At 34.2% G+C, this 27,826-nt stretch overlaps 2 protein-coding genes across 2 annotated transcripts in view; both read left to right on the top strand.

Moving 5' to 3' along the window:
- Positions 1–3,243, top strand: part of LOC145312596 (uncharacterized) — a 37,161-nt gene extending 33,918 nt beyond the window's left edge. The window contains exon 25 of the mRNA XM_080151852.1: positions 3,140–3,243. Within this exon, the coding sequence (XP_080007978.1) occupies positions 3,140–3,243 (104 nt within the window). The remainder of the gene's footprint in view (positions 1–3,139) is intronic.
- A 708-nt stretch (positions 3,244–3,951) lies between these two features.
- Positions 3,952–26,895, top strand: LOC145312082 (uncharacterized). Its single transcript, XM_080151220.1, has 29 exons — positions 3,952–4,035; positions 4,485–4,614; positions 5,107–5,838; positions 6,343–6,462; positions 7,009–7,125; positions 7,877–7,964; positions 8,409–8,578; positions 9,872–10,132; positions 10,346–10,557; positions 10,868–10,965; positions 11,391–11,467; positions 11,645–11,775; positions 12,354–12,829; positions 13,115–13,289; positions 13,749–14,317; positions 14,618–14,887; positions 15,289–15,369; positions 15,640–15,813; positions 16,477–16,608; positions 17,138–17,202; positions 17,752–17,817; positions 21,280–22,216; positions 22,628–23,036; positions 23,509–23,688; positions 24,011–24,345; positions 24,746–24,871; positions 25,165–25,303; positions 25,559–25,680; positions 26,070–26,895. The coding sequence occupies exons 2-29, from the start codon at positions 4,493–4,495 to the stop codon at positions 26,196–26,198; spliced, it is 6,513 nt and encodes a 2,170-aa protein (XP_080007346.1). The 5' UTR covers positions 3,952–4,035; positions 4,485–4,492; the 3' UTR covers positions 26,199–26,895.
- The last annotated feature ends 931 nt before the right edge of the window (positions 26,896–27,826 follow it).

Below are 27,826 nucleotides of genomic sequence, written 5' to 3'. Positions count from 1 at the left end.
GATCAATAGTTTTAAAAACAGATTTTTTATTCTTATTCTACTCTTCAAGACAAAATTGGGAAGGTGCATAAAGCTATACTTTGAAAGAAAAATAATTGCCCCCCCCCAAAAAAAAAAAAAAAAAATTCTCCCCACAAGTGTCTTTCTAAAAGTTTACATGCATCAGCGAGCCTCCCCATTATTCAAAATATTTTCTTTTCATTTTTTGGTCTCTTATATTGTGGTATGCGGCAACTCTGGGCCATGCAGAAACCAAGACATTATAGTGATGCTACGCACCCAGCTAAATCCTGTTATTCTACAATTGTAAAGCCACCTGAAAATATGTCAGATAACGGTATTGATTTCATCTCTCAGTTGTCCTGCAAATGGAGGGAGGGGTGTTACCCCTCCCTCTCCCTTCTTAAGCACCGGAACCTTCCCCTTCAACCACCAAGTTATCAGCACCACCTCAGCCCTGAGGATAAAGGATCTAAGCCTTCCCTCACCTGATAGAATCACCCCCACACAGACTGTTGTTGTCACAGTAATCATCAAACCTTCCCTTTTAGTACCCAGACCTACCACTCAACCCCTCTATGCTTATCTACCTATTGTGCTGTTCCATGGGCTATCCTGCCTCCCCCGGACAGGGATAGCCATCTACCTAACCATTGCAACTATCTATGTTTTACTTGTATGGTTTACCTTTAACTATCTTTATTCCTAATCCATATGTATTTATATTATGTTGTACAACTTTAGTAATCCTTAGACCTTCAATAAAGGAACAACTGAATAGACTCTGTTTATTATTTAGTGATTGCTAGAGAAGCGTAGCTTCTCTATAGTATAGGTGTCCACGTCTGTTCACACTGCCGTAGTCATTTGAACTCTGGTGTCTGCCATTTATCCTAGGCGGATACCACAATATGATGTTCAGACAGAAAGTTTATGTAGCACATTTAAAATTAGAAAATCATTGAAAATCAAGCCACTCTAATGTACAGCATTTATTTCTTTAATTCCACAGTACAAAATTATTCCTGTATTTAAATTTAACATATCATTTAGGAAAAAATATTCTTGTATTTAAAATTAAAAATCATGTTGGAATTTTTTTTACAATTTTTTAATTTTTTAATAATGTACAGCAAATTATTTCCTTTTTATCTCATGTTTTAAAATTTATAAGATAGTTAGAATAAATTACAGAAATAATGAAAGATTTAAAGAAGAGAGCGTCAGGGGGGGGGGTCGAGGGGGGTTTCCCCCCTCAGGAGAGGGGGGTTTGAGGGGGGTCTCCCCCCTCAGAAAAAGCTTGGGCTTAAATCTTCAACAAATAAAGAAAACAAAATTATTTTAAAAATTTCTTTTTTATGTTAAATATTATTATTTTTGTGACACTTGATTTTGAATGACAAAAAATGTTGAAATAAATATTACCCACTGTATGAAATGTTAAATTAGAAATCAATAATGATGTTGGAAAATTTATTCTCATTTTATACTCTGAAAAAAGGAATTGACAAAAAATAATAATTTTTATTCCAAACTTTTAAAACAGCATGCCTATTTCTTATTGGTTGACACTCGAATTAAAATAAAATAATGAATATTATTTCAAGACCAGAAATAAATTTGAAATAAATAATTTTCTTTCCCCTATATTTTTTATTCCAAAATGCCAAGAATTAATTTTGAAATAAAATAATTTTCTTTCCAATATTTTTATTCCTTTTTCTTATTGGACGTCATTTTGTGTCCAATGAGAGACTAGTGTTTAAATATTTTAAAGCTTATTACAGCATTTATTTTGAATATGATAATAGCAACATTCTCACATTAAATGTGATAAATAGAATTATATCCTATTAGTCGTTGGGCTTCGTTTTATGTCTGAATATCACCTCTGCTTCCCTTTACAAGAAAGGAAATTATTTCGTATTTTACTTTCATTTTTGGCATTTGGATTGAAACTACCTACCTAACGACAGAGATAAGGGATAGGAAACGTAGGAAAATATTATTTCAGGCCTATTTCAAGCCTAGGCCTAAAAAACTAGTTTTGGGATGGCGCAGTAGTTTGTTATAAACGTTAATGAAGCTTATTACAGCATTTATTTTGAATATGATAATAGCAACATTCTCACATTAAATGTGATAAATAGAATTATATCCTATTAGTCGTTGGGCTTCGTTTTATGTCTGAATATCACCTCTGCTTCCCTTTACAAGAAAGGAAATTATTTCGTATTTTACTTTCATTTTTGGCATTTGGATTGAAACTACCTACCTAACGACAGAGATAAGGGATAGGAAACGTAGGAAAATATTATTTCAGGCCTATTTCAAGCCTAGGCCTAAAAAACTAGTTTTGGGATGGCGCAGTAGTTTGTTATAAACGTTAATGAAATAGCTGTGTGTGTGTGTGTAGATAAAGTATAGAATAAAATTCAGGTAGCTAGTCTATATATTAATGGCTTTTGTTAAAATCACGATATGATGTTTTTTTGTCTCTTGCATTTTTATTAAAGAGTAAAAATTTTATTTAAAAATATTATTTTATCATTTCTTATTAAAATTCCAAATAAAAAAATAAATTTAGTACAATAAGTAAATAAGTACTTGGGTAACCTTCTATCAATAATCTTGTTCTATGTTAGTAGAATAATATTTTTGTACTTTTTAGCATTTAATAGTACATTAGTTGTTTCATTCAATTCTGTATAAAGTTTTAAAATTTAAAGTACAACATTTCATTTATAAACTATTTATAGCTACTTGGGAGCGTCCGCCAGTTTGGTAGGAATTTGTAAAAGTTGCAATATCCCTTTAGAATCTAGGCCGGGACCTAATTAATGGCCAGGTTTCCTATCCCTTATCCCTGCCTAACGATTTTTTAGCTTAAATGAAATATTTATAAAGTTATTGTAACTTTTAAAATTAAAATCCTTCAATTTTGTATAAACTTTATCTACGGATGGCATTATTCCAGTAGAAAAAAATAACTAGTATTTTGTAACATCTTGTAAAGAAAAGAAAATAGAGTTATAATAAAAAATCTAAAATAATCACCCAAAAATGAATTTGTTTTAATTTCTGCAAATTCAAAACCTTTTACTTTACACTTGTTGTAATTCTAAATGTGTTGTATAGGGAGTTAGAGAGATGTGTGATGTATGCAGCACCTCGATATTTAATCTTCACTTCACCTGTTCTACCTGTGGAATACTTGTGTGTGTGGATTGTCTCAGGGACTAGTTCTTATTCATCAGTGGATACGTCCTCTAGGCCTCTAGAGACATTTGAGTGAGGGGGGGGGGGGTAGTATACCCTCCACTTAACCCGCGACCGTGGCTCAAAACGTAGCGCATCCGCTCGTCGTCGGGAAGGTGATAGGTTCGAATCTCGGGCCGACACCGCGTCATAACTAAAGACGTTAAAAATGGCTCCTACTGCTGCTATGTCAGATGGGCGACATAAATAGTTAGAGTAGGGGGAATGCCTTGGCCCAAAACAGGCGCAATTTGTTACCATGCACAGTTGGGACTTCTCAGACAAAGGTCGTGCATCACAGAGAGTTGGTTGTCTGTTGGATGTTACTTAACCTAATATCCTTGGGTGTTTGGACAGAGATGGGTGCGTACCAGTCATCCTTAGTTCTCCTGGATTGCTGGACCAGGACCTAGACAGTACACCAAGTCGAAAAGGTCCTGGATTGTAATCCCGCCCGTACGAGGTAATCTAGGTAATACCCTCCACTTAAAATCTCTTGGTTGGATTTTAAGGGTTGAGGGACAATCCCAAAAAAAGTTTATAATCTTCCCATGGCTCATAGAAGCTTCACTGTAAAGGAGACCCATATCGGTTTAGTTGTTAGCGAGATCCTTCTGTACATGAAGACCGACACAGTGGTAGTTTCTCAGAACATTGATTTATAGGCATTCAATATTATAAGAACTAATTTTGTCAGGGCAAGAAAACAAGGAACCAAATACAAAAGTATCACAGCTCTCACTAGACAAACACAGACAAAGAGAAGATTTAAACAGGAATAATATCTTTAAGTGGTGCCTTGGTCTCCCTCTCACATTCTCCCCACCACCCCTTCAAAAAAAATATATATCTCTTTTTTTATCTTTTCAATAAGTAAGGATCTAGCAATAAATCTAGAATTAAAAAAAAATAATGAAATATTAAATGGTAATGGAGATTGAATTATTGGCAAAATTATTAATCTTTCTTTTTTATTAACCCACCCACATTTATTTCATTTTGTAAATATTTTTTTTGGGAGGGGGAGATGACACATTCCCCTTGCCCATTAGTCCAAAATGTATCCTGGACCAAAGTCCATTTTCCCTTGAAAATTGTGATCTGTCCAGCCGTTACCTGATCTATTTGATAGATAGACACCCTGTAACTTTCGTATATATAGATAGAAGTTATGTGCAGGAATTATTGTTCCACCCATCGTTTAAGAGATATTAAACCTTCTCAGGGCCTGGACATGAACCTGTGGCCGCTGTGCATGAACAGCCAGATCCATGACCTGGACAAGCTCATCATGACTCAGATGTCACCTGGAAACGTCACAGATGTTCTCCTGCAAGAAATTCATGACATAAGGAAAATTAACATAATTTTATTTTAATGTTCAGTTATTGTTTTGTTTGAATGACATACAAAATTATTAAAATCATGTATTTTTTTATCCCGAATTTCCACTGAGCTACATGATATGCTAACTTTTGAATAAATAGCAATTTTGATGAATCATGATGAAAAATCATATTAGGTTAGATAAGGGTAAAATCTTAAGTTGTGGCCTCGCCAAGGATTACTTTCTTCAGGGGCTAAAAAACGTTTCCATTATGGCCTCAATAGCTATTAATATCCGCTGGATTAGAACCGGTTCTCAGACATACTGAAATAATAATGTATCGTATTAAAAACATTTTTCTACGAATAATGAAATGAATTTTATAAAACTAATTAAGTTTTAATCGTATTATTTTTCATTTTAATATCAGCGGAAGGCTGTCTAATAGTCTATAATACGACGCAATAAACAAATATTTTTTCTTTAAACAATAGTGTTAATTTGTTGCGAAAAACTAGGAAGTATTATCAGCTGGAGGCAAAATGTATCTGTTGTCACAGTGACCAACAACAGGACTCAATTGTCCACCGAGGCAACCTCGAAATTCTACAACAATTTGATGTTTCCGTCCTCCACCCTTGTCCTGAATGCGGAGCATGTTTGGAACAATTTTCCCTTGAATTGAGAAAAATTCATCTGATTAGTCATATCAAACCAGCCAATGTGTTGTCAAGCAACGGCAATACATGTCCTGACTGTAAGGTTGATGTTTGTAACGCCAGAAATATGCTCATACACAGAGCACTATGCCATGATGATATTAACAAATATTACAAACCTACATTTGACAAACTTGAACAGGACATACAAGCAAAAACGACACTTCAAGTTGATTCTCATAAAAGTTGTAAGATTTGCCAGGTATCCTTTAAGGAAATGAGTGTTACCAGCCTACGACAACATTACCTTAATCACGTGTCGGCATTAGTGTATGCCAACACACGCGCGGCTCCGCCCTTTCAATGTGACGAGTGTAAGTATGTGGAGTATACCCGCAACCGGCTTATGCTCCACCGTAGTATAGTTCACGGACACCTGGACGCTGCTCTGAACAGCTACATAACTAACACCAATGTAGAGGCTAACAAAGCTGTCAAGAGTTGGCTTGATATTGCTCTATGTGTGTATTGTAACGAGAAGCTGTCTGACAAAGCAGAGACGGGAAAGCGTAGCCATTACTGTAGTCATCTAAGGCACAGCACATTTAAAATTATATTTATTTTAACATTAACTTTACAAAAACAACTCCACACTATTAATGAGAGAAATTACACTATTTGAGATCGCGTTTGTTTCTTCGTTGGGTCTTCTGTTCTGTAATCCAATTATAATTATCTCTAATCGTTCTTTAATTCCCTCTAGCTCTCCTTCTAACCTCCCTTATTCTTTCTATCTCTATAGGCCCTTATGTTCAGATTAACATTTTACAAAAAAAAACTTCCCCCTTACGTAATAGTATATGTTTCTTGTTATTTAATCAACATTTTTGCCTTTACATACTAGTTTTGCTGAAAATGACTTGAAACATGTTTTATTATTACTAATAATAATCACATTTAGAGTAAAGTTTAATAAAAATGTAAAAATGCATCAAATTCATTACCTAAATGATTACTTTGACAATGAACTCATGTGAAATATTTTTAAAAAATCGTCTAAAACTAAATTTAATGGGGAAAATGTGTTGCTTTACTTAGGCCCCAGCTTGAGAAGAATATAAATGCAAAGTATGATAAGATCCTGAATAAGAATCCTCCCTATAGATGTAGAGAGGTGGGGTGTAACTTCATTGTGGAAGGAAACACTGCTACCAACAAGTAAGTGTTTGTAACTAAGAGAAGTGCAGCTATTCTTTAGTTAGAAACTCAACTGTCCGTTTGTCCTGGTTAGGAATATTAATATTAATGAAAAGCTTGTTATGTTTTTGAATAAAAATAAAAATAAAATCTCTGTGAAATTGTACAAGGTATATTATGTAGCCTAGTGTTTTCTAGCTATCCATGCAGAAAATAGTACTTTTCAATTGAGAAAATATTTTATGTCGTGTCATTGGATAAATAGTGTAAAGAAGTGAATGAAAAGGCGTTATCTTATTATTTTGAGATATTACTGAAATTATCTAACTTTTTCACCAATTCAAAAAAGATTGTAATGCTTTCTCGTTATGACCTGACCATGAGGACCTTAAGAACAATGTTCTAAAATAGTGTGTTTCAGTGTCACACTTTTTAAAAACATGAATATCTTTATTGATGTCCATAGAATGTACCTACGTTTTATGGAATTTGTATTCACAAAAAAAAATATTTTAAAAGACTTCAGTTTTCATAAAAACTAACCTTGTTAAAGAAATTATTGTTTAGGTTTATTCGCCATTTTGCTGTGACCCACAAGCTGGTTGACCCCTTGATTCAGGAGATTACTAGGAGTATGGTTAGCACTGAGAACAAGGAGGACATGTTGGATCTTTTCTCCACAAGGTTAGGATGTATTTTCATATTAACGGTAAAAAAAATATTTCTCTAAACATGTAAACATGTTGTTTTTTGCTAAAAAATATAGGAATTTAGCTTTGTTTGAATAAAATATAGATATATGAAGAAACCACCAAAAATCACCATTTCATGCTGAATTATTTTGTCATTAGATTTAGAGCTCGTCATGTAATAAGCTGTTTAAACAAACGCTGCTCAACTACTTAGCTCAAATACTAATTAACTATGCATTATTCTATAAGATGTAGGGTTGGCAATCCGTATCCGGAATCCCCCCAATTATTGGCCAATTTTGGAATCCGAATCCGAATCCGGAATCCGTTTTTTAATAGCGGATTCCGGATTCTTATTTGGTAGGCTAAAGTTATCGTCTTGAGTTTTTTCTTTCAACTCCTCCTCTTTGAAGGCAAAGATTTTCATCATTATATATAATATCTTTTAAAATCTGGTTCGATTCTCAGAAGTGAATTATAGATAACACCAAGAACATTGATTTTTAGGACATACTTAGCACTCAATTTTTTTTAAAAATTTAAAAATCCTTTTAAAATATTGCTAGAATCCGGAATCCGAATTTGGAATCAGCTAAAAATAAGAATCCGGAATCCGCATGGAATCCGCCACTTTTTTTGACGGATTCTTCAAGAATCCGGAATCCGAATCCGGCCAAAAATACACTAATAAGATGTATATCCAACCCCTACTCAACAATAACCTAACCTGTTGTTCTGTTCAGATGTCATATTTGTGACCATGAGTTTGACCAGCTCGAGTCCCAGGATGGTTTCAAGGCGGCAAAACTACACTACAATATTCATTTTAAGGTCAGTCAAGTAAATTTTGAGTTCATGGTTTGTGTTCAACAAAAACAATATTTCAATATTAAATTTCTATTATGCAAATTAGTAAGTTTTTTTGTCTGAAGTTTAAGATCTCAATAACTACTGAACTGATTTGGTTGACACACATAGGTCCCCTGGGTGTTTTAGGCTATTTCATTTTCAGACCTAAATCTTGGGTTGGGATTAAGCTATTTTCTTAGCCTTTCTTTTTGCCTCTAGAGCAGCCACTAGTCCCAACACAAAAGTTATTGGAACTCTACCTACCGGGTGGGGAGTGAACAGTGTGCAGACTTTTGATTGAGTCTTTGAATATCAGCCAATTTAAACACAGCCAAGTCGGTTCCAATGTACAGTTGTCTGGATTATGCATCTATACCTTTACATTTATTTGTTAATCTAACTAAATTTATTTAAATGTTATTGTAGAATTCCATAGAGGAGAAGTACAAGGACTTAATGGACGAACATAAAATGCCCCTGTACTGTCCCTTCGAGGGGTGCCAGTTCAACACTGAAGAAATACAGACTGAACAATTTGGACATCATAAACGGAAGCTCATCAGTCATCTGGGAACTTTCCATGATCTGTTCAGGAATATTATAGCATTAATATTTAGATTCGATTTTTTATATTTGCTACTGTTGGGTTCTGTTTAATTTGATTTACAGGAAGAAATTCACTGAAAAAATACAGAAATAGTTTTTGTTAATGTTTGAATCTTTTTCATTACAAAGTAGAAATATATAATTTGGTATGACTTAGTGCTGAATCTGCAGTCAAAAAACTATTTGACAAAATTGAAAATGGGGGTTGGACCCAGGGAGTAAGGGAGGGGACAATGGGCAATTAATTCAATTTAAGAGTTTTTGAAGATAGGCCATGAAAACCAGAATAATCCCGAAAATATGGTGGAAATTGTAAAGTGATTGTTGATTAAATCTAGAAAACCATAAACTATGAAAAAAGTTCCAAGAAAAAAAGCAAACATTTGAAAATAAGATTACCAGTATTACAGACTGACATAACCATTCTGTAATTAATTACTAGAAATATCTCCCTGGATCTCTTCAGATGACAGGGAAAGAGAAAAGAGATTTGGGGGCAAGTGATGTGAACACGGAAAGAAGGGGCAGGCAGGCGTGTAGCTGGATGGGCAAGTATATGACCCGCACGCCTTCCTGCCCCTTTTTATCCTGTTTATTTCCCCCACCTCCCTTCTCCATTTCCCTTTCTCGTCTACTTTTAAAAAGGAGGTGGGGATGAAGGGAGTGAAATATGTATGGGAGGGGGGCCGTGTATTTATATTTGAACTACTCTTTGTCTGCAAAACTATATATATTCAAAACTAACATAGCGAGTAACGGCATTTCTTGCGCAAGTCCCCAAACTCAGTCAGAAACTGCTAAATTCTTGCACATTCCCTTTAAGCCAGTCCCCAAAGTCTGAGACTCCTAAAGATTGAATATTCGATCCATTGTCCCCTCCCTTACTCCCTGGGTTGGACCTCCATTCCTCTATTCCTTTCGATTAAATACCTCTTGTTGTATACCTTAGCTGCTAGTGTAGTATTATTAAAAATAAAATCCGTCTTAATATCTATTGTTCATAAACTTTTTTCCCGAATGGCTTGGAAACCTATTATTATCTGCTGGATTAAACCGGTTCTCAGCTATACTGAAAAATCATAAGATTAGCACAAGATTTGTTCACATGGACCTTCGACTGTTTTTTTTTATCATCTGTCATTTTAATATCCCCAGAAAGCTGTCTATAATACGATGCGATAAATATCTAAATTACTAATCCTTTGAAGTATTGTATCATTAAAAGGACCTTTTTTTGTAAAGTAAGTATTGTTTCTCTATTTTAATGCAAAAATATGAAGGAAATTTATCACTGATACAACGACTTTATCCAGCCGCAAGTATGAAGCTTCGGAAAAGTTCCTGGCAGATTCCAACTGTGCCGTGTGTCTGTCGGAATTATCCACTCACAGAGACGCCAAGATGAACCACTATTACAATCACTTCAACACGGAGCTGAGGAAAGAATTTGAGAAGGAGATTGCCAATGCATCGGCTGATGATCAGTTGTCATGTCCGTTCTGTGATACCAAGTCAAAGAGGGCTAATGTTGATGAAGGCTTTAAGTGAGATATTTATTTTATTTTTGTAAGCCCTGGGGCTATTTAAAAATTTCGGCAAAAACTTTTATGATTAAAAAAATTGCCATTAAAAAAAATCATGATATAAATCCCTGATAGCGACGCTACCTTTGTATAATCCGTTAATATCTGTATTTATTAACTTAACAAACATTTTGCTCAAGTTATATTTGCATCAAATAAATCATAATTATTTAGGCGAATCCTTCTTCACATGGGTGTAGAACACGGACTGTTTGACCGGAAGATACGCGAGTACACCAGAAATCTAAACTACGACAAAGAAACCAGATGTCGTGTTTGCAATGCAGATTTCAAAACTGGTTTGGCAAAGGCTACAGCTATCAAGAAGCACTATGCATCCCACTTCTCTAAAGTTATGCATCAAGATATCCAGGGCTGGAATCAAGGTAACAATTTATCCTTACGCTTATCTAAAGAAACATACTTAAACCCTGCCGAGAGCTTATTTATACCACATTATTGTTTTTATTTTTTGATCTAGATACTAAATGGATATTAGATCTTACACTAGATTTTCATGTTCTCTAAAAAGTGGACCACTCAGTAGGTTAAAAAAAGATATCCTTCTTCCAACCCCATTACCCTACCCTTCAATCGGGTGAACGAACTAACTAATAAATAAGTTCTATGTTAGCAAGATGAATTGAGGACAATTTTTCTCCTTTTATCATTCATTTTGATACTATTAAACATTAGGAGAGTGCCCCTTCTGTAAGCAGAGACTTCAGTCCGACGAGGCCATGGTCATACACATGGGAACTATACATGGATACTTCTGTAGATATATCGAACAGGTATATTTTGAATAAATAGTCTAAAACCATAACTATGTGAGATTAGTTAATTTTTAGACCTTAAGCTTTCAAACTTTGTATTACCTATAGACTTTTCTCTCCTTTTTCTAACCAAAAGTGTTATCTTGTAGTTACTGCCAGGGATCTAAAGTGATAAGACAGTGGCTGATAAATTTATGTCATACCCAATGATAAATATAATACACAAAATATCTCCTAATGATTACAATTGGTTGTTAAACTTTTAGACACTCTACTTAACGAACCAATCAATCAAAATTCAAAGTTCCCAAGGTTGTTAAGTCAACGAATAAGAAAACTTTATTATTAAAACTTTGGGACTAGTCACGTGTCATAAACAACCCAATATTCCACCCCTCCTTGAGTTACTGCGCTACTTAAAAGTTAAATTACTTGCTTTCCAGACGCACTGGGAACACCAGGTGGATGAAGAAGGGGATGTAGATTTGGATGAGAGACAAACACGTCAACATGTTAAAAGGTAAAGTACCTTTTCAATATCTATTATAACCGGTTCTTAGCCATACTGAAAAATCGTGTATTGTTTCGTATTATATCCAGTTTTCAACGAATATAAAAATAAACAATCATAAGATTAAAACCAGCTGTATATCCGAGGAAAGCTGTTTATAATACGATACGATAAATAACTTTTCAGATGTTATTGTCTGTTGTGTGGTATATCTCTGGAGGCACCAGTACCTGAAGGACGTCCTGGTGGGGAACAGAACATCCTTCAGAATTTTATTTCAACTCATCTGATCTCACATGTTAAAGAAGCTTGCCCAGGTACATTTTCTCATATTAGATTGCATCAACGCCATTTGATTAAGTTTCTTTTGAGTTTGGTTACAAAAAGTACCAAATCCCTGGCATCTACAGGGTTTGGACAATGGCCGATAAATTGATGTACATCACCAATGATAATACACAAAATTACTCTTTTGTAGATTACAATTAGTAGTTGAAACGTTTGGAAACTAAACTTAATGAACCGACCAATTAAAGGGGTAGTTTCACGAAATGCATTTGAACTTAATTTTGCGAACCGCATATTTTTTGCTAGTTAAAGGGTTAAACCATTTTTATGTGACATGTATTTGAAAGAATTTCAATTTTCTACCACGTAGTTTTGAAAATATCAAGACTTGAAATTCGGTTTTTTTGTGATATACCTATGCAATTTAAAAAGACGATTTTCAAGTCTTGATATTTCTAAAACTACGTGGCAGAAAATTAAATTCTTTCAAATGTATGCCATATAAATGTAGTTTAACCAATTAACCAGGAAAAAAAATATGCGTTTCACTAAATTAAGTTCAAATGCATTTCGTGAAACTACCCCTTTATATAAGGACATATTACAGGTTTTTCCAAACTTGAATGTACCGAATGCAGTCAGATATTTAGCAACGAACAAGAATGGATTAATCATATAGCTCAGCATCCATCTTATACAAACAAACTCCTTCAACTATTTCCCCAATCTGCTCACAAGGATGTATACAGTAATGAAGATGCTGAAACTAATGATGGCATTTATGGAAAACTAAATCATCTAGTCCACCCGCATGATGAAGATTTTACACAATGTTACTCTGGATTATTACAAGATGAGGAAAGTTACAGGTTCCTACACACCAAAGTGAGCAAGTGTCCCAAATGCGATGCCGTTTTTAACAACGTGGACAATTTGACAGTTTCGCTGCATCTGTTTCGCCACTATGCCGGTCAGCTCATCAATATGGTTAAGTTTGGAGAGGATAATTTTTGTGAGGAGTGTGGGATGACTTTGGCGAGTAGACAGTCATTCTTCTTACACTCTGCCATCGCTCATAATCAGGTACAAATTTCAAGGTTATGGATGAGTTTTTAAAAAGTAATAGGGGGGTAAGGAAAGGACTTTTTTGTGATAAAAACCAATGTTTGGTGCATGAAATGTTAAAAATTTCTTCTGGTTGCCTCACTAAATCGGGGGGAGGTCAGCAATATAGACTAAAACCACCCTAAGACATGTATAAAGCTTCTCTGAAATGTACAACTAATTATAGCAAATATTTTCCAAGATATTTAGCTACAGACAACAAACCTTACTACATTACATTATAGTATTAAATATTTCTTTCAGGTAAACAAGTTCATACCTGCAGAGAGCATCCAGCCCGTGGAAGCTGCCAGGACCCTGAAGTGTGACATCACTAGGTGGACACTTCCAAAGAATGGGAAGAGGTACAAGACAATGTGTTTGATTTGTGGGTCTGATGATGTACGCCTTGCTTCCAGAGATAAAGTTCTACTTCAGGAATATAATTTGTGTCTTTTCTGTCTATTCAAGATTAAAATTTTTGGCAGTGTTAAAACCCGCCAAATTTAGTAGTATATTTTCTTTTCAAGATTTTAAGGTACCCTTTCTTTAATTTTATTTTATGGTTGTTTATACCTACAGAAATGTATCTTTTTTTTAAAAATTGGTGGGTGGGTGGTACCCTTCAGCAAAATAGTTACAGTAGATTGTTTTTTCCTCAATACGTTATTATTTCTTTGATAACTAAAATACAAGAGGTAATGTTGATTTTAGTAAGTATGATATAAAATAGAATATTTTCAGAGATCCTTCAATTTTACTAACAGCTTGAACTACTATTATAGTTTTCAATTTTCCATAATTTAGTACAGGCCAGCTAGCCCATATCTTCTAACCGTATTTCTATCTTGTCTTTGTTGTCTTTGATATAAATAAAACATGAATTATTATAAACAGGCTGACCAAACCAAATGCTTGGAAGAGGGTATGGGACTACATTTGATAAAACATCATCTTTTCCATGAGTCTAATCTTGACAACACTTCAACTTGCACATTCTGTCATCACGCGCCTGACAATGCAGACGCTTTGGTAGAGCACATCATCCAAGAACATGCTGCGAATGTTACCAAATGGTTGATTAACATATTTGGCCTGGCAAATGAGAGCATCAAAGTGAGATTTTCAGATTTCTTCATCGGACTGGATACACCTGGCTATATTGATTTTAAAACAATCAATATTGACAAACTTGTTAATCCAACAACCAAACCAGAAACCAAAGAACCCCCCAAAGTTCATAAGTCTGTTATTGAAGCCAATACCAAACGCACCTCAGAACAAGCTGACCTTCCGAACTTGACACCAAAGAAGATAAAGAAAGAGAATGTGGCAAAGTCTGTAAAATGTGACGTCTGCCTGTTTCATTTCTCTAAAGAAACCATTTACAGCCATTATGTGCAGCATACCTTTACTGAGCTCAGAGATTATCTGGGATCCAGGGATGCCTGCCCAGAATGCCATAAGGTAATTTTAAAATCATTTAGGTAATATTTTGACTGTTTATACTTCAATATTCTTGACTTTGTCTAGCGAAAAAATTTCCCTTTCATAAAATCTAAAACAAAATGTTTTTATATGTAGGTAGATGATTTTAAATAAAAAGAAAACGCGAAATCAAAAATTTAATTCCTTTTTTTAAATAAAAGCTTATTTTATCATTTACTTATGTACCTTAATCATATTTCTTATAAAATAATTAAATTTTGGCCATTTATATGAATTGAAGTACCAAGGGTAGTTTGATTTGCATCATACTTTTTTAAGGTATTCAACAACCATAACCATCTGATAGAACACTACGGAGTAGCCCACAAAATGTCGTATGAAATATTCAAAACTTTTGACCAAAGCAAGATCAACGAGCGCGACAAAGAGTTTAAGGAAAATTTGAACGCGGCAACTCCCACCGAATGCGAGTTTTGTGGTGTTACATTTGTGCACAATGGCAGGACGTTATTCAACAACATGTGGATGCACTACATAGAGTCACACAAGGATATATTTACCTTTGTAGCCGAGGAGATATGTTCTAGGGTATACAATCAATTCTGCTCATGTTTCTATCTTTTATGGAAGCCAAAAACGCCCCCAAAGTGTTAAGTGTTTTAAATAGGTTTTCTAACATTGTGGCCAACAAACTTTGAGACTAATTAATTCGTGATTGGGTTGTTCAAACATGTAAAGTTTGGAGACTTTTATTATATCTGGTCAAAACATCAGTATCCAAAATTTTCTACTAGGTAATTATTTTAATCTACACAAGGAGTAATTTTATATTTAGTAATTTAGGGGGTTCACAATGTATATCAAAATACCCCGAAGATTCCTAGATCCAGATAATTAACGATCGATTAGTTTGGTGTGATTTAATAATTCGTCTGTTGATTTGAAGAATAAGTCATTTAGTTGAATTGATTGTATACAATGATTACTAGTGTAATATTCGTGTGAAGAGTCACTCACCTGCCATGGCGCAAATGGCTCATCATATGCTGGATCATAAACAATATCTTCAGGTAGGAATGCTGAATAGTATCGTGATCTGGAAGTGATTGAAGGATAAATATTGTACTTGAATAAGAATTAAAGTAAAAGAAGAGAGGGCACAAGATAAATGTAACTTTACCCACGGGGTGGGGACTCTGTACCTTCTTTCAATTGGGTCTTTGAATATCAATAATAGCGTGGAAAATATTACCACAGCCGAGTCGCTTCAAAAGAACTAAAATCAATTTGCTGCAGACGAAAAAGGTATCCACCACTTGCTTTAAAAATGTTATTTTTAGGATCTAATATCCAAGTATCATGCGACAGAATGGCTGAGTCTTGGCTCCAGCCTCTGCGAACTCTGTGAACTGACCTGTCCGGGATCCACGAAATTCACAACAGCCATACAGAAACGGGATCATCTGCTGGAACATTTTAAGGATGCACTTCTCAAGAAGTTGAATGTCAATCAGGTCAGCATTTTAATAGTATTTCACGGTTTGCAACAAAAGAAAACTCTTATTAAGAACTATGATAACGTTTTCTGATATTTGTAATAAAAGTCTTGCTTTGTTTATGTCATTTATTGGTCAGTTTTTTTTATCCAGTAGGAGGGGAGTGGATGAGGAAAAGGAGTGGGGGGGGGATAGAAACGTTATTTTAGCTTGCTACATGTTTCACTGTATTAGAGAACACGAAAAACTGGTGTAAGATCCAAGTAATAATAAATCATTGTCTACTATAACATATATCGGTAATAGTCCCTTTCGTAACATCGCACCTTATGGGGCGATTCTTCGTATATTTTACAGTAGCTTTTCTCCTATTTCTAGCCACTGCGGGGGGCTCTAACCCTGCGGGGCCAATCACATAACCAAAATTACCTAACCTAATCTAAAATAACCAATAAAAAGCCATTTTAAAAACACGACGAATCGCCCCATATGGTGCGATGTTACGAAAAGGAATATTCCCCATATATATTTTAGATAAGTGGGGATTCACACTCCCCCCCCCCCCCCAAATACGGTATGGAGTTCACAGAAATAAGTCCAAATTCCAAATATTCCACGTAAAATAACTAATATTTGTTCCTATTTTAAAATGTAAAACAAAGTAACCCCACACTCATTAAGGATGGTGTGTACCTGTGCCCCTTGCGCAAGCAGTGCAACTTCTCCTCTAAAGATGAATCTCTGGTAGTACGACACCTTGCTATTGACCACAAAGCTGTCGATCATTATCTTCCAAAACAGCTTCTTCTTAAGGTAAGTTAAGTCACTGAACATTTTTAGCGCATTATTTTTTTTATTATTATGAAAGGGGTAGTTGCACGAAATGTATTTAAACTTGAATTTAGTGAACTGCATATTTTTTCCTGGTCAAGTTTAAACCACATTTATAGGGCCTATACTTGAAAGAATTTTCTACCATGTAGTTTTAAAATATAAAGACTTGAAAATTGTGTATTCTTATGACATATGCAACTTATATAGCTGGCTTATTGTCACAAAAACAGCATGACGACTAATTTAGTGATGTCTAATTGTTCGTTATTTATTGTAAATCAATATTAATATATTGATGGTAGACTTGTAACTTATGCTTAAAATTATTCTTCTAAAATGCACTTCATGCAACTATCCCAATTTTTGATTTTATAGCAACTTTATTTGGTGAAATTATAAGGAATAGAATAAAAATACACACAGATATAACATGATAAAAATAGCTTGAATATTGTTCTTAGGAACTAAAACTGACCATTTCTGAAAATGAAACTATTTTTATTTTTAGACAAGAAAGAGCCTTGAGCCTGGATTATTTTGCAGTATTTGTAAACAACCTGAATGTATTAAGGAATAGTCAATGTTTATTTATACAAATTATACCTACAGTTTATCCAATTATTACTTAAAAGTAACAGGATGTCTGTCTGTCTCTTGCAGGACCGATATGGTTCTCTTTTACAGTGAAGCTTCTCATAGGTGCAGAGAAAGTTTTTATCTATTATTGGGTAGGGTACCACTACCCTTCCAAGAGAAATTGCCCCTAGCAAACAATTCATCTACCCCTACAAAATAAATACGGCGTTTCGTCGTAGATTTTCTCCTATTTCTAGCCCCTGCGGGCTGGCGGCTCTAACCCTGTAGGGCAATCACCTAACATAAGCTATTGTGAAAATACGACGAAACGTCCCTTAAAAGGCGTTGTTACGAAAGTGACTGTACCTACCCAATCTTCTTTTTAAAACTAAAAGTTTTGGGTCGCCTCCCAAGTAGCCGCTAGTACTTAACAAAGATCTTAGTTTTCTAGATATTACATCTGATAGGTACAGCTTGACCTTTATCTTTGATAAATATCTGAAACTACAGGAATTCTATAATTCAACATTGACTACAATTAAAGGATATTGTGAACCACCTTCTGAATCATTTCTATACAAGCTACATGTTTGACAAGATATCATTCACAAGGCACCATTCCTTAACTAGCTAGAAATTCTCTGGATGTGAATAGTTATTTATCGTATTATAGACAGCTTTCTGCGGATATCAAATGATTTCTATTTAAATATTTGTGGGAAATGGCCTGCTTTACATGATTTTTCAGTTTGGCTGAGAACCAGATCTAATCTGTGATCGGTTCCATACTGAAAATATATTACTATTTAGGAAAATCTTATATTCTTACATTTCTTAATATCTATGGTATTCACGACCTATTAAAAAAATAGTCGATCAAAAGGTATATTCATTAGGCACAATCATTTTAATTTGATGAGTTTTGTATCCTTTAAAGATTAGACCTTCTAGAGGAGAAAGGAAATAATGTCAGTTAGTGGATGCTTTATTCTTATAGAAAACTTAAGTTGTTTGGATTTTAGTTGCAGGGTGACCACTGTGTACTATATGTACTTTATGTACTATATAGTCAAAAATTTTTACTATATGGTACTATATGACAAACTAGGTACTATATGTACTATATGAGTTAAAATTTTGGTACTATATGAAATTTTTTTTAATATTATTTTAAAACTTATTACCAACCAAAGTATTATAATATTGTTTGTAATATTACAATGTACTTTCAGTTCTAATAATACTAATATAGAGAGTAGTGATTTGGGTATGTAAAGTAAAATTATAAGCTTTGAAATATGCAATGACTCTTAAAAATCACCTTGATCATATATTTTTTGCTTCAATGATTTTTATTATTTCTTATAAGATATAAAACTCTTTTTGTTCTTCATATTTTTATGATTGCTGAAGCGGCTGAATACATAGACTAAATTTTTAATTAGTGCTTTTCCTGTATATTGCTAGATGACCAAGTTAGGTTAAATAAAGAATGCCCTGCTGGGTTAGGGTAGGGCCTTGGAGGTGTATGTATAGTAGACCGACTCAAAATGCCAAAAAAATTGGCGCACTATTTTAACCCATTTCTTTTATGATATAATGACAATTTACACCAAAACAAGTGTTCTGGTAGCTTTTTTCAGCAATATGTCAATTTGATTTTCATAAAAAAAAAAAATTTTGTTATGGCTTTATACACCTTTCTGAATTTGCTTTGAAGAGTAGGATCTACTGCAGTTCAAGGTAAAATATTGCTGGTAAGCAATATTTCCAAAAATCTATGAATTTAAAAGCTGCAAGCTGCCAAACGGCTGAATGTTCAGATCATATCCGCACACCATTTTAAGCGGCCTACGAAGGCCTACAAATAATCTGGAATAGCCAAGATCCAGTTATGCACAGGGAAAGCTTCACTGAAGAAAAAACGCTTAAAATAGGTCTTTTTCGCGCATTTCTCAGCACTGCGAGATAATTATGCATTATTGATTTATGGCTATTCCAGATTATTTGTAGGCCTTCTTATGCCGCTTAAAACAGTGTGCGGGCATGATCTGTACGTTCAGCCGTTTGGCAGCTAGCAGCCTTTAAAATTTATAGATTTTTGGAAATATTGCTTACCAGCAATATTTTACTGTGAACTGCAGTAGATCCGAAGAGTATATTGAAGAATTTAAAAAAATGATTTTTAAAGATTTTTATCATAGAAAGGGCTATCCTCAAAAGACTGACAATTTTGGATGTTTTAGCAAAATCAGCAGATTTTAGTTATTTAAGGATAACTTTTCAAGGGTCAATATTTTTATAAACCATTTTTTGATTCTTAATCTTCTCTTCAAGAAGGTAAATAAAGCCATACTTTGAAAGAAGAAAAAATTTTCTCCTCCAGAGGGAACCCTTCCCTTTTTTATGAAAATCAAAACTGACATATTGCTGAACAAAAGCAACCAGAACACTTTTTTGAGTATCAATAGTCATTATATCATGAAAGGAACTGGTTGGAACAGCACGCCCATTGAATTATAAAAAAAATGGTAATTCTGAGTCGGTGAAATGTATACTGTATAGGTTTAGATCCTCACTGTAAATTTTAAGTAATACCTTTATGTGCGACATCTTTAAAGGGAGTGTGGACATAAAAATTTCTCATCTGATTATCAAATCTTAACATTTTCTAAGCACATTTCACTACACTGATCAACCAAAAACGTCCTATTAACACTCACTGTCTACAAAGGGTTGAAACTCAGAGGTTATTTAAAATAATAATATCCTTTATTATTGTGTTGGACAATAAATAACCCACTTTGGAGAATTAGTTTACACTCTTATCAGACTGTTTATAAATAAATATTGCACCTTTATTTTTTACAAATTTTTAATTAAAGGTGGGCCATCTAAAGTTACTTGGATACTAATAAAAGAACCTGTTTCTAGCTTTGTTATTGTATTTGGCATTCCATAAAAATTATTGCTTATTTTATCAATTTCTAAGTAACTATACATTTGGTTTAAAGCAAGGATTGTATTAAAAGTCAGCTTAACTGTTGTGAAAAATAGAGAACTATGTCAAAAGTTTAGTGTTAGCTATAGAAGGAAAAAAGACAAGTAACCGCACATTTATATAGTCCGGAAATTTTTCCCCAATCTTGGACATACTTTGATAATCTGATGAGAAATTTTCTCAATCACAGTCCCTTAAATTACGCAATAAATGCCCATTTTTAGGACTTTTTGAAAAAAAGGTCTTCTAGTGTTCGGTTCTTCCACCAATTAAAAAAATTGTTTAATGCTCCCTCATCATTTCACAAAAACCTTATTATTTCATTGATTTTAAAAAGTTGTTAAGGGGGATTTCCTATCCCCTTTATTTGTTTTTTTTTCTCTGCGGCTTTGCCCCACACTGTGCTTAAAACCACCACATGAACAGTACAAATATTCTCTGAAGAGTAGAGCCCAATTGGTTCAGCAATTACTTTTTACTTACAAGAAAAAATTTAGTGGGGGATATCATTTTTTTTTTTTTTGAGGGGGTTAGGATTTACTAACCCCACAAAAATTGCTTAAAACCACTATATGACCAGTATGTATATTCCCTGGAGAGTAGTGCCCCTTCAGTTCAGCAGTTACCAAATTCTTAATCTTTAGACGGACAGACATCAAGCTTCTTTGTATTATAGACTAGCAGCTAAGTACCTAGATTCTAGGACATCCCAGGACATAATTCTGAAAATTAAATAGCCCAAAACCTACATACGACCTCAGTGAAGCTTACCTAAAATTGCTAACCCAATTGTTCAGTAGTTAATGAGATCTTAAGCTTCAGACATAAAACCCTTACTACTTTATTTAATAAGATATATAGGTACTATTTTTTAATATTTGGTACTATATGGTATTACTACATAATTAGTTAAAATTTTGGTACTTTATGGTACTATATTAGTTTAAATTTTGTGTACTATATGGTACTATATGAAAATTTTTATGTACTATAAATGTACTATATATTTGTAAATTTTGAGTGGTCACTCTGTAGTTGTAAAAGAGTTCAAGCTTATTTAAGGAATTCCCTAGATGTGACGAATGCAACGAGGAGTGTGAGCTAGTCCCCAACAACCCCTACGGGGCCTGTCTACACCACGAGGGCTTAAAACATCCTGAACAAGCCATAGAAAACTTTTTCGAAAAGAATCTCATCTCAGAAATGTTGGGTGGTAGCCCTATAATTTTGTACGAGCTCAAATACAAAATGGCTGCCTTGCTGTTGGGCCACTATTGTATTTTTTGCCTGGATACCATACCTGAAGGCGAAACTCCAGCAAATCATTTGAAGCAGCACGTAGCAACAGATCTTAATACAGCACTTGCAGCAACTGATGATTATTATTGTGATACATGCGACGGATTCCCTGAATTCAATTCTTTGGATGAATGTGTTACACACTTCATGGGAGATATTCATTATCCAAAATCTTTGGCTTCTCTGTTTTCCCAACCAGACAAGCCAGTGCTTATTCAACAAAAAGAAAAACAAACCCAAAAAGATTCGTTGTTAGGTAAACGCAAACATAGCACTGAAGATCTGGAGTTGTGTGTCAAAGAATCCTGTAACATTTCATTTGGTCCTTCAGAATATTATTCTCATTACAGTAATCATTTCGCTCCTCAAATCATTTCTGCCCTATCCAAACAAAGTAAAGGTTTGAATACAATCTTAAACTGTCCAATATGTGATGTTAAATGCGCTAAGTTCGAATCTTTACTCGAACATTATGGACACACTCACGGCATTGTAGATGACCTTATAAATCTTGTTGATAAAGAAGAAGACTCCAGCCATGTACCATCATTCTTAATTCAGCAGGATCAATGTTTTGTTTGTTGTGTCAGTCTTGTCGGCAATGATCTTGCTGGTGTGCTTGCACCGCCAGGTACACAAGATGGAGCCTGTGCATTGTGTACCTTCATGTATGCAAGCCAGCTTAAGTTTATGAAGAAGCTTTATTTGAAGGTAACTTAACTATATTGTTTATATTTGATTTTTAAGATTATGACATTGGTTAAATATCTTGAACAAAAGAATGGGATGCAGGCCAATGTTTCTTTATAAATGTCATGTTTCAATTTTCTATTGGGAAATTAACAATGGAGTGGCACTAAAGATTTGTTAGGAGAAGCATACTTTTTTTAGTGATATCAACAAGGCATTCCAAATTTATGGCATCAAATACAATAAACCTTATAAATGCACGACCTTTTGTACAGAGATTTAACATTTAATTTATGCGGCCGCTTGGTTAATTGTCAATGTATTCCACCTATAACATAATTTTTATCATTTTAGCACTTTTTTAGCGGAAACTTATAAAAGTAGAAACTTAATTAAACTGTTCCAAGTTAATTGATGATTTCTTTTTTTCAGTCAACCTACAGAAAATTTGAGCATCAAGCCCAAACTAGTCAACTATTACCAGTAAAGCAATCAAGCAACACATCATTGCTTAAAGACATCCTCGAACCTGATAACCAAAGCTCAGAATCTGAATCTGAACACATCATACCAAGTTTCAAATCAATGTTGGCCAGTCATAAAAAGGAGGCGGACAAAGTATCCCAACCTGTGGCGAAATTGGAATGTATAAATGAACCGGGCCTTAAGTCACTGTCCAGCAGGCGTATCTTGACCCAGGAGACAACTAGTCTGCTGGAGGTGCGGCCAGCTCATTCCTGGCTGTGTGACGGCCGGCTGCTGCATCTGCATGATGCCATTTGTCCGGATAACCTGGAGTTGTTCAAGCAACAATGGTCAAGGGGTCAACCTGTGATCATTGGTAAGTATTTAAAATCTTTTTTAAAAGCAAAGATTACCTATTTATTTAAAATTTTGAACAACTTTGCTTTTATAAAGTTCTTCATAAAACCACTCCTGAAATGAGTTAATTAATGGCCATTTTTATCAATTGCTTTGCTAAGGTCACGGAAATTCAGCCTTAAATAAATCATATATAGAGAGGTTTTATGACTGACTTTATAAAAGCAAACTTGTTCAAAATTTTAAATAAATAATCTTTGCTTTTCTTGTCATGATTATGCGGTAACTCCTAGTGGGTGAAAATTGAACTTGAAATTTTTAAATCTAATTTTCTCAAAAACCGCTGCATTTTAGATTTTATTGAAAAGTGAAATGAAGTTACCTAACCTAGGGTAATGAAATGCACTATGTCCCAATTTAGGTTCTGACACTAAAGTCAAAGCACCTTCGAAGGCACTGTGATCCAAGTTCAACAAATTTTATTTTGTCAGGCAAAAGCGATCAGTACCTAAACAAGCGTCTCTGGACCCCGAAAGCCTTCATGAAAGACTTTAAGAACAGCAGTGCCGACCTAGTGAACACATTGACCGGCAGGACTGTACCTAACCAGCCGTTGGAATGGTTCTGGAGAGGTTTCTCAAGTGTGACCCAGCGTCTAGTCGACTCTCAGGAATTAATCCTCAATAAAATAAACATTCCTCTCATCATTAGATGTAGAATATATCCAAGAAATAATATATCCACTCTCTCATCACATTTTCTAATTAACATCTTATTATATTTCATTGTAGATTTTTCCTTTCATGGAATGATGTCGACTAAAGCAATATACTAACATTTGTTTCAATTTGTCATTTTTTTCAATAATAATACATGCGTAGCAACTTGAACTTTAGAATCGGTCTATCCCAAAAGTGACCTTTCTATCATAAGAAACTAAAATACACCAATTTAAAAATCGAAGAATTTATAGTTAAGGATTAATCTGTTAGGGAACCCCTATGTTGTTAAAGCTAAAGGATTGGCCTCCAGATGGAGATATCGCCGAACATCTTCCCAAACGTTACAACGATCTAATCAACGATTTCCCTATAAAAAGTTACACCCTGCGCGAGGGAAATCTGAATCTAGCCTCCTACATGCCCAACTACTTTCTCAAACCAGAGTTGGGACCTAAAATGTATATAGCATATGGTAATGCTCTGTACAATGAGCGGGCGAGTACAAATTTACATCTGGATATGAGTGATGCAGTCAATTTGTTGGTTTATGTCGGGCTGCCGGATGATTGTGATCCTCAGGAGAATATTAGATGCGTTCTGGACCAGGTAATTTCAGGAAGAAGGGAGGGGACATTGAATTGTAAATTACACTTATAAGTTGTACCCAAAGTTTTAGAACCACATTTTCTTATTTGTTGGCTCCATAGCTTTGGTTACTGTTATTTAATTTTAATTAGTTCGGTATCAAACTTTAGAACCCAAAAGAAGGGGTAATTTTGGTTGCTATTTTAAAGTATTTTTAGTCTTTAATAGCGAAGATACTCTATAATTCAAAATGCTTCGCCAATATTTGATGTTATCATCCTTTTTTTACTGAAGGTAACAGAAACTAATTTTAAGAAATAGTAGGGTATCTATTTGTTTCTGACTTTGATGCATGAAAGGACACGTATCTCTTTTTTTATTTTAAAAAGCAAAAGTTTTAATTGAAACTTATCTTATTAAGATTGACGAAGCCGGTTGTGATATAATAATGAGGCGAAGAGTGAGAGAGGAAGGTCTTCTACCTGGAGCTATCTGGCATGTATTCCATCCTGCGGATACTAATAAGATCAGAGATTTTCTACTCAAGGTAAACAGTTACTTCTGGCTTCCCCATCAAATGTTTTATACAACTTAATGTTTGGGTATATCTTATTACCTATATACCTACATAAAGTTAAAGCAGCAATGATTTTTTTTCTGATAACTATTGAACCCAAAAGTAGTTACAAATCTTCCCAGACCTATGAGAAGCTACATTGTAAAGGAGAACCATATCGGTTCAACGAGCGAGATCTTTCGGTACAGACAGAAAGATAGACGCAACAGATCCTGTAACTTTTATATAAGAATAAAAGATGAACATAATTTTCCTTGTTTAAGGTTGCTGTGGAGAATGGTAAAAAGTTGGATCCGCACGATGATCCTATCCATGACCAGAGCACCTACCTGGATTCCAGGCTCAGGCAGAGGCTATACACAGAGTATGGGGTCCATGGATATACCATCATTCAATGTGCAGGTTAGGTTACAGACCTTCCATGCTTACTAACTCGTTCTGCCATTTGTTGGCTTTAAAGCTTTGGTAGATTAGTTTGATTTATGATTTCTCTGTACAAATTAATTGTGTCCTAACTTTTTTACCAACTATTTTGATCTATAAATGGGATAATTTTGTAATCATAATTGGGGGTTGTATTGTGTTATTGAAAACATTTATATAAAAAATAATTTTGCAATAGAAACAGATTATTGATAAAGCTTTCTTTGTTTTTAGGAGACACTGTTTTCATCCCCGCTGGTGCTTGTCATCAGGTTCGAAACCTTCATAATTGCATTAAGATTGCTGAAGATTTTGTATCACCAGAATTGGCATCCAACTGTTTGCATTTAACACAGGTATAAACTACCCTGTTTCCTTATAATAAAGTAACAGGATGTCATGTCTATCTGTCTGTCTGTTTGTACTGAAGGATCTCGCTAACTCCTGAACCGATATGGTTCACCTTTACAGGGTAGCTTCACATTGGTCCTGGGAAGGTTTATAACTATTTTGAGGGAAAGCTACCACCACCCTCCAAGAGAAAGCAACCCTAGAACCCTCCCCCCCCCCCAATTTTTTTTTTAACCTAAGTTGAAAATGGAGGGGAAATGTTCGACGACCCCCCCCCCCCCACCCCTCAAAAAAAATCATCCACTGGATGAACGAACTGAGCAAGCTAATTTTCAACATTTTTTTTCTGTCAATTTATCCACTTATATCCTTTGACGCTGCCTTTAACTTTCAGGAATTCCGTCATTTAACGGAGCACCATACTAACCACGAGGACAAGCTCCAGATCAAGAATATTATCTACCACAGCGTCAAGACCGCTGTCGCAAGGCTTAAGAAGGAGATCAAGGGAGCCAACGAATAATTTGTTTTTTGCCTGAATTATTTCTCAGTTGTAGGTCACTCTAGTTTTAAGAAATAGATAACGTTTTTTTGTTGCTTAAATTATATAGTCAATTATGCATAATACCCATCAGCAACATAATGTAAAAGTTAAATATTCGTAGTTATTAACAATAATGCATAGTATGTGATCATTCCTGCTATCCAAAACGTTATTTGTAAGTTATTTCCATTATACTTTTTTGCGCTTAAATTGAGTCATTATTCAGTCATTACATAACAAAAAGAATCGAAAATTTCAAGGTGTCTCATATATTTTATTCTGATTTAAAAGCTTGTATTTTTAAAACTAAAATATGTTTTTTTTTAATTTCGTCTAAAAAATTTTATTTATAAGAACAATATTGGTAATATTGATTGATTATAAAAAGTAAAACTAAATCTTCCATGAAAAACTATGTAAATTAAACACCTCAAGTAATAGTTGTGCTTTCGCTTCCGTATGTTTTAACACCCGCAAATTTACATTTCGAATGTGATACAATAGCTAAATATCTTGAAGCAAATTTAACTTTCTTTTTTATGTAAAATATATTTTTTTGACAAAGTGACACATTTGCGGAAGTGATTTCACACCCAGTATAATATTGTAATGTGATAAATATAAAAAATACGTTTATTTTTTTTTTAATATGTAATAAAAATATACCAAAAAGTTATCCTTTTTTTTGTTAGAATATAGAACTAACTACGTATACAGAATGTTTTAACAGACAGGAAAGTGTAAAGGTAAATTTGAATGAGTTGGAAACGTCAGTGATATGGAATATACGTGGCAAAGCTTAGATACTAGGAAGGAGAAAAAATTCGTCAATTAAGGTTGTTATTTCCCCTGTCATTTATTGGCAAGTTATTTCATCCAATAGAAAGGGATGAGGTAAAGGGATTATTTTAGCCTGCTGCGTCAAATAGTGTTAGAGTTTATTTCGAAGTTAAAGAATCCACATGCACCTGCATGAGAAATACTAAGAATCGGTTTAAATTCTTTCACAAAATGCCTATCTAATGAAAATTCTTTGTTTTTCCATACTCTTCGGTGTAAATCTAAAAATCACTTATTCTTCACATAAACATAACAGAAATGAAACTACTCAAAATATTTAAAAATCCATCTTTCTGTGAATTTTAATTGGTGAGCTTGTTACATGTTAATTGTATCTTTCTTACATATGCACATGTCAGAGAAAATGAGACAAATAAATAAATTAAAAAACATGGCATTAACACGAACAATTACGTCTAAAGTAGTGAAACTTTACAAATTAAAAGGCATACCCGTCCGAAATTTTAGGAATCTTCACTCCAAGAGAACCGAGCAATTAGCGAGCTCTTTCGGCACAGACATACTGTCACCTTTTTGTAAGTATATACTTTCGGGCTAAAGTTCTCAACAAAAAGAATAACAGAGTATACAGGCTACTAACAAAAACCTTTATTTGGGAAATAAATTTGAATTACCGCGCATCCATGGAAATGATTTCTCCTTGTTATTGACCTGATGAAAATTTGCGGAGAAAATGTTCTTGTAAAAAAATTAATTTTTCTGCATGACACACAAATTTTTTCTGCCTGTCATCAATCATCTAGGTG

The sequence above is a fragment of the Acartia tonsa genome, chromosome 2 (assembly GCF_053477335.1).
Source record: "Acartia tonsa isolate MP-2025a chromosome 2, ASM5347733v1, whole genome shotgun sequence".
In the NCBI taxonomy this organism is placed as follows: Eukaryota; Metazoa; Arthropoda; class Copepoda; order Calanoida; family Acartiidae; genus Acartia; species Acartia tonsa.
This window is presented reverse-complemented; position numbering and strand designations above follow the sequence as displayed.

Excerpts from the sequence above, each read along its gene's own strand:
- LOC145312082 (XM_080151220.1), top strand. The coding sequence starts at position 4,493 with ATGAACCTGTGGCCGCTGTGCATGAACAGCCAGATCCATGACCTGGAC. Across the intron at positions 11,776-12,353 it reads TGTTAAAGAAGCTTGCCCAG|GTTTTTCCAAACTTGAATGT; the intron begins GTACATTTTCTC and ends GACATATTACAG. Across the intron at positions 14,318-14,617 it reads CCTGCCCAGAATGCCATAAG|GTATTCAACAACCATAACCA; the intron begins GTAATTTTAAAA and ends TACTTTTTTAAG.